The following is a 15,715-nucleotide window of genomic DNA, read 5'->3' as shown; positions in this document are numbered from 1 at the left end:
GCCTGGGAATAACTGATGCACTTGTGGTCTAATTTCTTTATAAGGGCAAGACCTTTGTAAATTATCTTGTGCACAATAGATTTGGATTGGCAACACTTTTTAGCAACCAATTGTTTTAGTTGGATATATATTCCTGGATAATCTGTCTGCAAAATTTAACAATATTAGACAATCCTATGGTGGAATGTGTTTTTAAACTCTTCTGTTAGCAATAGTCTTCCAGACTTTGACAATGGTAGAAATTCTACATGTGGTTTTATATTATACTATCAGTACTGCTCTTGAAAACTTCATTAATGTTAGAGGTAATCTTACATGTGGCTGAATGTGGTTAAAGTTTCCTTTTATTTGTATATTTTCCTTTAATGCTGACCTTGAAAACTTTGAAGGTAATTCTTTGTGGTTTACATTATCCTATTAGTAGTGATCATTTCTAGCCAGTACTATCCATTATGTATTACAAGCAGATATATTTTTCAATATATGTGTGACCAAACTTTGGATTTCTTTTTTATTTCATTATACAAATATTCTTCATAGAAAAGGATTTTCCAGTCATAGGTTTATCAATGACCGAATTACTCTGTCATACAATCAGAAATTAGCTAAGAATCAATTATATAATTGCTAAGTATATAAGTACATACTTACCACAGTCTGTACCTGAGGTAACAATGCTACTGCATTTGCATTTTACAAAGAATACAAAGTGTGTGTTTGTGATTACTCTAACTCCAGGTTTTAGTGTGGCATAAGACCCATAAGGTGCTAAGGCATACTGTCTGACTGTAGCCCACCTATCAAGGAGTGTTGTCTACAACTGTCTTGCAGATATAAGAACAGAAATAGGGTGGTAAATGTAAGGTTCAAATTCATTCCACGGATCCTCAATCATATTAGCATCTAATGATTATACTTTACAAAGATTAGATCAATTTGGAATAATACAAGCAAAGCAGATTATTAGTGTATCAGATGCACTACTGGATATTAGTTGCCTTATCTAAAGGTATCAAATGCCCTACCTCATATACAATAATGCCCCCCTATCCCAATCACCCACACCATCATACTACCTCCAGGGAAAGCTTCAAGTACTGGAACAACACAAACAGCTCAATTTCCTCAAGTATTTTTATACACACTTTCATTCTAACATTTATTGTAAGTTAATTATTACAGATATCTGCCACTAGTGCTACTGTAATATAGAAGTTACATTTAACTTACCTTGAAGCGCTTACTACCAACAGTTTCATCTGTTTGATCATAAAATCCTCCTCGTTGACTCAGCTTAAACTGTTCCTCAAAATGCACAAAATCTATCACCTAAATTATTGGAAGAATGAAGACATAACAGCAGATCAATATACTTGTACACAGAAATGCCAACACAAAGATTGAACTAACATAACTTAAGCTAATATAAAACTACAAATTTAATATTTGATATTCTGAATGCACTTTCTTTCCCTATATGCTTCAAAACCTTTGTGCAAAAATATAAAATTAGTCATAAACATTTCAAAGATATAAAACAAATATTAACTCTTTAAAATTCCTAATATGCCTGTTTAGGGAAAAAACATCTCTGAGCAACATTGTTAATTATAATTAACACAACAATGTTTTTTTAAAAGTTTTGCTTCCTGAAAAATTCTTGCTGATTGTGACAGGTACCTGGTGGGTATGCACAAATATAGTTTTGGTTTTGCTTCATCACATTGGAACTCTGAGAAACAGACAGTTAACTGTTTTCCAGCAATAAGGAATTTAATTGCGTTTATGTTTCTAATACGCTATTAAGTTCAACATAATTAAAAGTGTTTTGTTCCTGATTTTCATTTGTATTCAATGTCCAGTGCATCACATTGTAATATCCAACAGTAGTCAGCAAGCATTGACTGATTTCAGTTGCCCCAATATCGATTTTCCATTGTAGCAATGTCCTAGTGAAACCTTTCACAGTATTCGTCACTGACAGCACCGAGATTTGCGGGGAAAAAGTCCAAGTGTGAGTGGAGGAAATGAATCTTGAGTGACATGCTGCACTTCATTGTTTTGTATGCTTTGGGAAATTTGTCTACCAGCTGAATATAATGTGGGGCTCTGTAATTGCCGAGAAAATTGTCAACAATATCTTTGAAGGATTTCCAGGCAATCTTTTTTGGTCCAACTAACAGATCTTCACACTGCTTGTCACTCATAACATGTCTGATCTGAGGGCCAACAAAATTCCCTCTTTGATTCTGGCCTCAGTTATTCTTGGGAACACCTGTCTTAAATAATGAAAACCTTTGTCTTCTTTGTTCATCGCTTTCACAAAATTCTTCATAAGTCCCAATTTTATGTGAAGAGGAGGCAAAAAAATCTTTGCCGGGTCAACAAGCAGTTCATGCGCCACATTTTTCTGTCCTGGAACTAACTTTTTACGAAGTAGCCAGCTCTGTCTAGAATAATGTGACTCTTTGGCACAACTATCCCATTCACAGAGCAACGACTTTCAGATCTCCACAGATATTCCAGTTGTACTTGCTATACTGGATGTGCCTCAGCAACATTTCCATGTTCTCGTAGGTTTCTTTCATGTGTGCTGCATAGCCAACAGGTATAGAAGGGTGAATGTTGTCATTGTGTAACAGAACAGCTTTGAGGCTTAACATTGATAAATCAATAAAGAGATGCCACTCTTGCAGGTTCATGGTCACAACCCAAAGCAGTGAAGAATCCTGGGATGTCAACATAGAAACAGAGACTGTTAACTTGTGCAAAGAATTTATCGTATGTCGTACCTGGTGACAGCAAACACCTTTCCTGCAGTCTCAAAACCCAGCAATTTAAGATTACAGACTTTTGTTTAATATTTGCTGCCATTACCTATTAGACTTCTAAGATTTTTACTAGCTGTGGTTGAATTAACAACAAAGGTTTAGTACTATAACCATAGAAAGGTTATATATTAGGTGACTGTTAAAAACACATAAATATTGAACTTGAACTACTAAACTGGGTAGGACAAAATGAATAACATACAAATTTGTGTCATATTAAGACTGAGCTTTGGAAAACCAGTGTATTTGCAACAATGAAAGCTTACAAAAAAAGAGAGATACATATGTACTTTGCATTCTAAAGTATATATGTGAAAATGTATTACAAAATATCTTCACATTTTCTTGTGCATTACATCTTTATAAAATTATTTCAACTGCTGAATAACAGTTTTCACTTTCATAGATACCTATAATAGGTAATAATGAGAAATTGGAAAACCTTTCACATACCAACATCATTTCAGCACATATACTGGGGCAGTATACACCTTGAGAAGAAGAAATGTTGATCCACTCTCTTCCATTTTGGAGTATGTGTCTGTATTATCTTTTGTTGTTAATCAATGTTTGAATTCTATAACTCACTTGCTGCTAACTGTTGATACACATCTAGTTAAATGAACTAATTCTCTTGTAATGTAGTTCTAAATGTAAGTAGATTTCACAGTTTGTCCAACAGATGATGTTCCAAAAGCATCAGAGTAGTTTAGTGGGTTTCAGGTTGGCATGGATTGACTAAAAGAGCTTTGGATATTTATCTCAAGTAAAGAGATGTTCAACACAAAATTCCATCACTCCAAGCATTAAAGGATATTCGAAAATGTCAAAATAAAACAAAATATTCATTCACCTACTACTACAGATTTAAAGTCTAATCTTACTAATAGTCTTTCAACACTCCTCAGGGTAAGGAAGATACTGTCATGTCCAAAGTACTCTACATCCACCCATTCAAAACAAACAGAGAAGTGTAATTCATTGCTAAATAAGATGGACTTTTTTCAGTTTTTCATCTCACTTACAATACTTAAGGCACTAAGAAATTCAACATTGTACCCATGAGCAAAAGTAGTTTTGTAGTTCCAGCCCATCTGAAATTTTCATACCTAGCTAATATGTTGGCTTGAACAACTTTTGTTACTTTTGGGGGGGATGGAATTAATGATGAAAGTATGGTTTTCTTTAGAAACATATTTCAAGGTTCTAATGAATCAAAGTGTTTACTCATACCAAAACTTGCAAAGTAACATACCAAAGAAGTGGAATATCACTAAATTTACAATATTTGGAAGTTTCTCTTTTATGGCATCTTGACTCCAGTTAACTGGTTGTAGCAGATGCTGGGTATGATAAACCAAACCAATGCAGCAATGTACCATGGAATTAACATGCAAAGGCAAGAATGATTAGCTTATTATAAACTGGAATGCAATGTTCCAACACTTGCAATTCAGACAAAAACAAATTCTCATTTTTTTGCTAACATAGTTATTTAAAAATAATTAATATTTTTATCTACATGTAAATATACTCTATGGTTTTAGGCCAAGTTTTCTTACCTTGTATAACTTTTCTTCATCTAATTCATTAAACACTGTTCCCTTCACTTGATTTGGTTTCAAGGCTATCCAGTTCAGTGATGGAAGTTTGTACTTGGGTTCATACTTCTTCTTAATTGTCATGGCTATAAGATATTAACTTTTAAGATAGTGATACAAATGTAGTTCCCACACTTAAGTAATGTAACAAATGTAAATATCACAGCTGCTCTTGTCTTCAAACATGCAATACATTATGACTAAATGATAATAAAATACAAACTTCAATGCAATTGCACATAACCCTTAAAAAGAATGCACAATATATTTTTTTTTCAAACAATTTCCTGCTTGGAAATCTGATGAAATGCTGGTTTCCACTGCTGCCAATACAAACTCATTTAATATGCTACTCACCCCATCGGAAAAATACAACTGCCTTAATTAGTGTGACAATCATTCACTTAATAATTGTTTGTTTTTATAATTAATGCTAAGCCTTTTCAGCTTGCACTAAACAACTTATGTGAGCCTGAAAACCTTGAAATTAAAAGTTCTTGAAAATGACAATTTCTAGTAAAAGTGGAGAAGGCCAAACAAACAAAATGTTTATTTTCTTTGTGGAAAAAAATAACATTTTTAATGTTAACCTGCAAAAACTTAGATTGTATTCAAATAGGTGTCTTTTCTATTGCTAAGTACACTTTCTAGCATAACAGTATGTGAAAAAGCTTATTGGTCAGGTTTTCTTATTAAAGCTTGCCAAGAAAATGTTATATATGATGCTAAATTAAATTTTGTTTATTTTTGGATAAATCTTTTATTTTATTGTATTACAAAAAACAAATGAGGTACAGTAAATTTTTTGGCAATGTTATATCTAACTATATGGATATTTTACTTCATTAATTCTCAAATCTAATTTCCAAAATAATCCAAATAGAAAATGCCTACTTAGAAGTTTTTAAATCTTTTTCTGAAAGCCTGATTTTTTCTTGTCATTTGTGATAAGCTACCAATCATTCCCTGCAAGAAAATTATAAGTACTTATTATCCTACATCATGTACAAAATCAAATATTACAAGTTAACATCTCTTTAATGAAATCTACATATAGCACTTGCACAATCATTGTTAATCTAGCAGTCAAGAATTCTCATTCAGATATTTGAAACTGAAACTGTTAGCAATATTCTGACTTTGTCACAATGTTTATATGCAGAAAAATGTTCAATACCAAGTGAGGGGGCCTGGCATGGCCTAGCGCGTAAGGCGTGCGACTCGTAATCCGAGGGTCGCAGGTTCACGCCCGCATCGCGCCAAACATTCTTGCCCTCCCAGCCATGGGGACGTTATAATGTGACGGTCAATCCCACTATTCGTTGGTAAAAAAGTAGCCCAAGAGTTGGCGGTGGTGGTGATGACTAGCTGCCTTCCCTCTAGTCTTACACTACTAAATTAGGGACGGCTAGCACAGATAGCCCTCGAGTAGCTTTGTGCGAAATTCCAAAACAAACAAACAAACAAACCAAGTGAGATCAGTGATATCTAGAACTGTAAGCTTAGAAGTAACTGGGACATTCTAATAATTGATACAAAAAATGGCTATGCTTATTGCTTGTGTAAAACTATACTTTTACTCACAGAATATGACTGATTTCCCGTGCTCACAGTCGTGTGTAAACTAACAACATCTGCTGTTGTTCACAAAGAAAGGAAAGAGATTTGCAAACAATGGGTATTGAGTAAATACTGGAAAATCATTGGTACCATGTTTTTCTTCTCTTTGTTTACACCAGAAAAATGTAATCAAACAATCAGTATCTGAAATGATTGCAAGACTTCAAGAATTTCTTATTAGGTTTTTCTATTGTACGTGTAATTCTTCATGGGTGAAACTTAAGTCTTAATCCAATAAAGCTATTTTTTGTACAGTCAATGACAGAACAAAAGAATCAATTTTGTTTGTTTATTACCCTGTATTATTACTTGTATATACAAACCTGTGTTCAGTATTATTGACATACAGCAGGCAATTGAGAACTTTTACTCATGTAATATCATTTTGTTAACATTGATTACAAAATACAAGTTTCTGCTAAAACACAGTCCGAGTGTACAGAAAGTTGGCATCAAGTTTTCTTCATGCTTTAAATCTAATTATTGTGGGTGTAGAAACAATACAAGTTATATATACCATTGGTATATCATTAAAGGTAAACACTAAGGCCTATTCTGAGAAATGAAGTACTTTTTTAAGGTATATGTATGCTACTTTAATGGAAATTTTAGTTCTCTGACATACAGTATATAATCAACAGTATTAGGAAGTCATTTTGTGTGAACTTCCCTTCTGTGTGTGCAAGAGAGGATGTTAGCCATATTCCTAATCATGCGTATTCTGTGGAAAATATTGGGATTTTCTTGCATTGTATTATATTCTGATCATAAAAAGACTAAGTTTAAGATTTCAAGAAGACAATCTCAGTTCCATTTAACTCTTAACACAGACTTGGTCAATCTGACTGACCACAAGACCTCTATGTACTCATTTATAATTCTTTATAGATTGAAAACTTCCAACTTTAAAGATAGTGTGTATATCTTCACACAATTTGACAGTGTTTCAGTTAGTATTAAAAGTCTTTAACATACAAAAATTTGTATCTTTAATAAACCAAAATAAAGATATGTCTAAATATATTGTGTACTTATTTTGAATAGTCCATGTGCAAAGTAATTTTCATGCAAAGATAAAAATATTTTTCTTCATCTCAAATTTCCTTGTATGATCCCTAAAACCTCCTAAATATACTTTAAAAATTTGTTTTCATTAAAACTTTGTATTTTATCTGTTCTTTTCTCTATCCTATTTCTGTATGCTGAAAGTAAATTTTACTGACTTCATAACCACCCCTTCCCAAAATACAGTCCAAACAAATCTAAATTGCCCTTTTTTCTTTCTAGAATGACCTCAAATCATAAACTACATTCATTTATCCTAAGAAACTTTAAAGCTCATTACAGTATACATTTATTTATAATCAGATTTTACTGTTTTATTGCTCTTCTGATTGCCTTTTGAACCATTTATAGCATATCATAGATAGTAACTACTATCTATAAGTTGTAAATAACTTGAAGAACTTGCAGCTCATGTTAAGCTATCAAATTACATTACCTATGGAGCTACTACAAGATGCTCACGTGTGTGTCTCACAAAATATTTTGATATTATTTATTTTACCTAATCATAACTAACCTTAAAAGATCCCCATTTTAACATTTTAGTCACTTTTATAATTATAAATAAAGAATAAGCATATAAAAACAAGTAATAAAGTACTCGCCCAATCTTCTCTTTTCTTACTGTTGATTGTCGATGACTCTTAACCTACTTTTTCTTTTTTAAATAGTAATGGTAATACTGCCCTAAATAAATTTTATTTAATTAAATAATGTACAAATAAACATAGACTAATAACATACAAAAATTAAACAATTTCATCTAACTCTAAAATTGTTTCTGACTTTCTAAGTGTGCAACAAGAGCAATTACAAATTTATCCAAAAGTTGTTAACTGTCCCACAGGAACAAAGGTTGTATTCTGAAAGAACTTGATGATTACCTATTCAGAACATATTAACATTTGATAGATGAAAATTTTGACTTTCTATGGGTTATTAGATAATATATAATTAAACATAAGAGAACTATTAACAAATCCTGAAGGAGAGGATATGACAGGTCAGTGTAGTAGGAGGGGTTTGATTTTCTGTTTCATTGTTCTGCAACCAAACAAAACTGAAAAATTGAAGGCTTCACAAATTATGTTCTTTGAGCAATGAAAATTTTATACTGAGTAATTTACATTTAATTTCAAACTTTTTGACAGGGTGGTGGATAAAATACAGAAGATGCCTAGAGAAAATGTGTCATGTGTCACACTGAGGTGAATTCAGGATTTTTTTAAGTTGCCTTAAAAATTAATACTTTAAAACTTATATACTATTAAAATACAAATTAGTAGTTAAGATTTTATACTATATCAATATGTATAACATGAAAAAGTAGTTTAATAAAAATTTTGAATGTAAGACACGGAAACTATGTCATGAGCTGCAAAATATACTAGTACACACACACTACTAGTGGTGAGTGGGTTACTGTATGAAGCTAATTTCAGAGTTCCATACTGTTGATAGATATCTGAAAAAAATCACAGTTTTCAGTATATTCTTCTTAAAATTTTCATTTGTTGTAGAAAGCTTTGATTACTTGTGCAATAATTGTCAAGTATACAAAACTTAGACTTAAATATAATGCATCACCTTTTTGTATCTTAAACAGCTGTTCTATGAATTTACCATGTGCAAGAGAAGTATTAGTTTGTTTTTTTTCCTTTTCTGCATGTCAAGAGTTTCATATGTATAAAATACTCTGAAAAAATGGTAATTAAAGATATACTGAGTGGTGCATGGATGTTTTAGATTTAATTTGTAAAGTTTCTCAGATTCTACATTAATCAAGGTTTGGTTCATGCCTTAGTATTACAACACTTTTAACAGAAACAATTATGGTTGCTTTTGTTCATGAGGTTATAAACTTTGGAGTGGAATTTTTGTATTCGTTTATCTGTATATGTCTAATATACATTGATTTCACCTGTGTAAAAGGTCAGGCAGTTGTTGCACTGTAGTTTGTGTTTTTTGAAGAGTTAGTTGTATAGTTTTCTTAGCATGTATTTGATACTTATTCCTGGAGTAAACAGAAATGTAATTTAACATAATGTAATTGCCTGGGTCACGATTTCATGTTAATCTTTTCCAGCTTTAAATAAATATCATAATTTTCTACTTACTTCCATCACTATCCCTAATTAGAAATTTAAAACAAGCTCTATGGGCATTTTCAAAACATTAAAATTTAGTTAAATTACAAATCCAATCAACCAAACTCATCTTCAACTACAGAAGAATCCTTGCCTAATGCACCTGAAGTTAAGTAAATAAGATGAATCTATAGATATTTTCTGAATTACAACTAATACAAAATCAGTCTATTAAGAAACTTCTTCAATGACTTTAGTTAGAAGGCTTATAAATTCTTAGAAATTAACTAGCACATACAATAGGTTCTGACAGCAGCAGAAAGAAAAGCTTCAAATTTTTGTTTGAAATAATGAAGACATATCCAGAAAACTGATAACAAGGAAGTTATAGTATACCTGGCTCACTAAATAATGACCTAAGCTCCATCTATAATAAAAAATAAAAAATATTCAAAATACAACTCTTTACCTGAAAACTAATCATGAATACCTAAATTCTAAGATGTATTAGAAAGTTACAAACTTGTGCCAAAACCACACCTTCTTAAAATTCTTTTAACTATAATCTTAGCAGAACTTTATTTTACCAAAACAAACTCATAGCTGTTGGAGCTGTTTCAACATTTACACAATCTAGACAGTAATATCATTATGCAGCTTTAATGTAGTAAATTTATTCTCTCAAAGATCATGTTCAAAAAGCAATATTATTTACCACAAAGTATTTTTCAATACCTAATAAAATAGTGTGAAACCATAATACTTACTCAAACTTTATAATTTGTTATAATAATTTGCTTTCAGTACAGAGATTCATACTTTCTTTAGCAAAATAAACACAGCATGGATAACTCCCTACTAAATATACTAGCCTCCTTTTTATTCTACATCATATTGTGGAATGTGCAATAAACACATCCTTACTCAAGACTGTTTTAGTTTGATATGGCGATGGTGTTTGGTGTGTGTTTAAAAACAAAATAAAAAAAAAACACTACCAACACAAACATCTAAGAACCATAAGGGATCATTGGTCCATTTAGGTTGTCTAATCCTATAAATTAAGCATGGACAAAGAATTCATTGTGAAATTAACAGCACAAAACATCTTCTAATCGTAAACAGACACGCCCTCTACATTTCAACATAAAAATCCACAAGAAAAATGCATGTTGTAAAAACTTCATAAATTGGTTTTTTAACCATAGAATTCACCAAACTTTAAGCACCTTAAGGTCCTCCTGTACTTAACATGTACTATATGCTTCATTACCAACACTGACAAATAATGCAATGTTTCACTAACACTAACTAAATACTCTTCAAAATAGTTTTATAAACCATTAATACATAAATAAAACAACCCAAATAATACTGATAGATAGAGGAATAACTACAGGCCCAAACCAACCAAATACAATCACAAGTACTATTTGTTTCATAGAAAATGTTAGTATGTCTCTCACAGAAACCTGGAAAAGGTTAACATGAAAGCATGGCTTTGATTTAACTAGATACTTGAATAATTTGGGAACAAAATTCAAATAAAAACTAACAAAATTATCCAGTTAACCCCCTGAAAAACATTTACAATACATAAACCAGGATGCAAATTAGGTGCAATACCATAAACAAATGAATGAAAATAACCACAATTTTCCCATGAAAAACACTGACAAAAATATGAAGCAGACATTAACAAAAGAAGAATTAGAGAAGTATTATAAAATTAATTTAATGCATATACTATTAACAACCACCCAGGCACCACTCCCTGTATATTTTTTTAATTACCATTTTCTCAAATTATTTTCAACATCACAAAACTCCAGATACACAGGTATACAAAGAAAAACAGCAAGATACATAGCAACACTTTGCTTACACATGCTAAGATATTCTACATAACAACCGTTTGTTCACTGGTAGATCATTTATTGTACAAAAACTAGTTACATTATGTTTAGCCTAAGCTTTGTGTACTTGACAATGGTTGCTCTAAGTAATCGATGCCAAACAAGCAAACAAAAATTCAAGAAAAAACTTAATAGGAAGTTTATTTCTTCTTATAATTTTAAATTATATGATAAAAGAGTTGAACTATTGCCTTACAGAACTGAGATTTCGACATACACATATTAAAGAGTAGCTAAAAAAGTACAAATATTTGTTGGTAAAGGTTATTTAAAAACTGGTAAGTAGTTAAATCCAGTTGTAAATTAAAGAATGAAGAATATTACTACTTGCAGTCATATATTTTAAGGCACAGTTAAACCTTTTCAACACGCTCAACACAAGATTGGTCAAAGCAGGTTGTGTGTTGAAAGTTTTAGACAGAAGTAAGAGAATTAAGTTAAACATTTTTCACATCTGGTTTCTGGACAAAATGGAAAAATTTTCAAAAAAGCAGTTTTGGGGAATCTTTTATAAAAGACTAAATTGTGTATTTACAAGGGTGCAAGACAAAATTCTAAACTATGGCCGCTAGGGAAAAAAAGATGGTTTTTGAACCTGATAAAGAGTTATTACAGACACACACACAGATATATTTGTAAATACAACATATTGCAGCAAAACTTTGAATTAGTAATCATAATATGGAAGTTGAAAGTGAGAGATATAAATAAAGGCAAACAAACAAACAAGATAGATTTTGATCTTACTGTTTTTCTAATACTTTCCTTCATTTTTATGAGTTACTTTTGAAAATTATTACAGTTTTGTCATATGAGGTCAAATTAAGACAGAATACCTTAATGTTGACTAAGTTCTGTTATATAATAAGAATATTTAAATGAAAATTAAGTTTTTCCAATAATGCAAAACTGTATTAAAATGCATGATGGGCTTAATGGCCTACAGTTTTTGAATACTTAGTTTAGTTTTGTTCTAAAACTATTTCAATACCTAAGAGTTTATAGTTATATCACATTATATTAAATGTTAAATTTCTACTGACCATTCTCAGAACAAAGCATCTGCCCAGGTGGAGGAGGTGGTGCATTTGAAAACTTACTGCAACCACTTGGAGGTGGTGGTGGTGGTGGTGGAGCTACAGGTGGAAGTGGTGGTGGTGGAGGAGCAGGCGGTGGAACTGGTACAGAGGGAGGTTTTCCAAGTTCAGGTTTTGTTGACCCTGTTAAAAACATGCAGTATAATGTATTCAACTCGAAAGCTTTATAGTTTTAAAAAGTTAAAGTTTACTATTTATGTACTTTCAACAGTTGTTTATCAAAACCGAGAAAGACCTGATTTAAACATATCATTAAATTAATGAAAATATGATTGAACCTGTTTCACCTGTAAACAGTGTTCAATTGTAGCTTCTTGCATATGACCGAGATTTTTCTGTATTTGTAAATAATGGTTAACTATAGCTTCTTCCATCTATTAAAGTGATGTGCTCATCAAACAGATCTATATCAGATACCATCCTTAAGAAATATACTACACATTTATACCTAACTGAAAATAAAACTACATTCAAAGTGGCATTTCTTTTTAAAATTACTGAGAATAAATGCATCAAAACCAAAACCTTTCTATGTATATAAGATTGCACAATTGTTTTTCATTTCTATTGTAAAAAAAGTGTATGTTTAATCATATTTAGTAAAATATATTACAGTAAAACTTCAACATTAAGGTCACCCTTCCAAATGCCCTCTATAGTAAGGTGTCATTAATATTAAAAATGAGCCATGCAAAGATGGATTCCATGTTGACTATACTAAATTTGTGAACATTAAGCCCCACTCTCCTTTTTTTTGGAGTATTCAGAACATTGGTGTTTGTGATTTGCACACTACCATAGCATGAAGCATTGTCAACTGGAGTTTTCAGGGGGTAGATTAGCACTGCCCTCCTCTTTTCTTTATTATTGGTCACAAAATTTCAAAGTACTTTTTCTTCTGAGTGGATTTCATTGATAGTAAAATAAAACAACAAATCATCACCTGTGTCAGACTGTTTATGTGACACTATAATACAATACTTTTGAGAGCAACAACACATGCACAAAAATAAGCCAACTTTATTTCTTCTCCTAGAACATGATGTGAAACTTATCAGCTTATGTATCCTACAGTGTTTACAATGAGAATTCTCCAGAGTAACAAGATTACACCTTGAATTTGTAAAAACGTTTATTATAGTGTATTGTTTGGAACTAATACAATAAATATCACAAGTGTTTTAATACTGATCATCATTCTAGGATGTTTTGAATATAGTATTACACCATACAGGCATAACAAAGATAACTAACTGCCTGCTTTATCAAGTGCCTATACAGAGAACAAGATTTAACAAACTTCCATTAATCCAGATTATATATGTGTTCTTTAGTGCAACATTTATATTGGTTACAAATAGTACAAAAACGAAAGATATTAAAAATGCCTGTCTTAATGGAACAGTGCCCATTAATTGAGTTTCTACTGTATAATATAATTTCCATAAATTCATATTTGCACACTTATCACATCAGTTGTGATCAATATGACTTAAAGCAATTCAACAAAGATATAGGAAATTTCTGAATTTTGTACTGATTCACCTCTCGGTAGAGAGTTCTGAAGAGTTTCTAGTTCAACTAGCTTAGATTCCAACATGCTCTGCCTCTGTCGTGACTCTTCTTCTTTCATGGTATTTTCTTGGCGTAATGTGTTCATTTCTTCATCCATCTGATTTAGCCTCTCCTGCAAAAAGTTGATGAATCATTTTTACATTTACTGCTAACCAGTTTTTCCCTTTTTCTACATTACTCATAAAACCTTTTTTCATTTCATAGCTGCAATGTCTAAAAATACTAAGCAATGCTAACACCAGTACAAACTTAGAACCATTATATAGTATTTCTCTTACTCGTGTTTTTGGGAGTACAAGGGTTTCCAGATATGCAAATTTCACTGATAAATGGCCATTGTATGTGACCAAACATGAAAATAAAATATAAGAAGTTTGCAACAGTTGCAAAGACAATGTTTTAAAATTACTGTAACAATACTCCACATAAATACCTACAAAAACTGCTTTTAAACTACAGTGACCAGCCCATGTTTTGATGTTCCCAGTGCTTTACTATAACCTGATTTCTTATTCAGTTAGCCCAACAGATGCAAGCTTTCATATAAAATATTTCAATTGTCCCTCATTGTTTCTCATATCTACTTCTATAGCAATTTTTAAAAATACCTTTGTTACTTTAATCCTGAAATCCTTATTATATTTACACTGGAAATGCAAGTGTTGGATCTTAGCTTGCATGGGTGAGTAAATAATTGAAAAAAATTATAGAAACTTCTGTGTATGATTAATGGCTTGAACAACAGCAATTTGAAAACCTGGTTAATTTCTTTAATAGGAGCAAAGGAGAAACTAAGCATTTTCGTAACCTTCAAGTCATTTTTCTTTATATTGGAAATTATAAAGAAGTTGCAAGAACTGGGGTTAAATGACAGCAGAATAGAAAATTCTTCTAATTCTTTCTTTATACAATGCATCGTGATACATATTTCCAACAAATGACAAATAATTCCAATAATTATCATTCTTATGATATCCAGATTGGTTTTTGCTGCATTAATCATGGTTGATACAGGAGTACAGTAGTAATACTTTCCTCTCCCTAAAAGATTTACTTTTTCCACACTTCAAGACATAAGAGATTGTCTGACCTTTCACATTTCCAGCCTAATTCTAAACTATTTTTCTATCACAAGTTATTTTCCATATTTTTTTTTCTACTATATAGTATCCATAAAACATCAGGTATATCATTTGTGTATGTAACTTTTGACTTTAGTACGAACAATACTTCTTTTAAGATCACACTTTCAGAGATAAAATAACGAGTATTCTGTTACTGTCAATTCTAAACCACAAAAATGCAGTATTCCTATGGTTTTTACTTCAGTGCCACTACACACTATTTCACAAAAATATGTATGTAAAAAACTTAATTTCTTCACTATATTTATCTCCAAAACCTAATCTCAATTCAAGTTTCTTTCTAAAAAGTGATCAATTATACAAACATATGGTCAGTTACACCCCTATTAATTTAACTCTTCAGATCTCTCTTCACTTATTTCAAAGTAAACTCAATGCATTAACAATTATTAAAAAGACATAATGAAGAGAATTAGCAATGATACAGTTTTTGTCAGAGTTATTTAATAATTACAAGGGGTTGATAAAAGTATTTAAAGATAAAGGCCTGAAATTAACTGTATCAGGTACACTGCCAAGAATTAATTGTGAAGATGCAATATTGAGTAGGTCACTAGGGCTAGACGCTAGGTTGAAATTAGTATACAAGTATGAGCAGGTTAGCTGGCTGGACTTGTGGAATCAATTTAGTAGAAGGAGAAAATTTTTTTTGGAATGGATGATTCACACTTAAGTGGGAAAAGGTCTAACATGTTTGCAAGGACTATTAACTCAGCTATAAGAAAAGTTTTAAACTAGGACTAGACAGTAATGAGGGCAACAATAAACTAAATGACAC

General features: G+C 31.4%; 1 protein-coding gene across 7 annotated transcripts in view; it reads right to left on the bottom strand.

The window, feature by feature from the left end:
* Nucleotides 1–15,715, bottom strand: part of LOC143230338 (formin-like protein) — a 119,880-nt gene that overhangs the window by 26,721 nt on the left and 77,444 nt on the right. For all 7 annotated transcript variants that reach the window (XM_076463734.1, XM_076463733.1, XM_076463739.1 and 4 more), the window contains 4 exons: nt 13,763–13,904; nt 12,164–12,340; nt 4,394–4,518; nt 1,231–1,329 (listed from right to left, as the gene is read on the bottom strand). In XM_076463734.1, coding sequence (XP_076319849.1) covers nt 1,231–1,329; nt 4,394–4,518; nt 12,164–12,340; nt 13,763–13,904 — 543 coding nt within the window. The remainder of the gene's footprint in view (nt 1–1,230; nt 1,330–4,393; nt 4,519–12,163; nt 12,341–13,762; nt 13,905–15,715) is intronic.

This window comes from Tachypleus tridentatus, chromosome 10 (genome assembly GCF_004210375.1).
Source record: "Tachypleus tridentatus isolate NWPU-2018 chromosome 10, ASM421037v1, whole genome shotgun sequence".
In the NCBI taxonomy this organism is placed as follows: domain Eukaryota; kingdom Metazoa; phylum Arthropoda; class Merostomata; order Xiphosura; family Limulidae; genus Tachypleus; species Tachypleus tridentatus.
The sequence above is the reverse complement of the archived record's forward strand: the minus strand, read 5'-3'. Positions and strand labels throughout refer to the sequence as shown.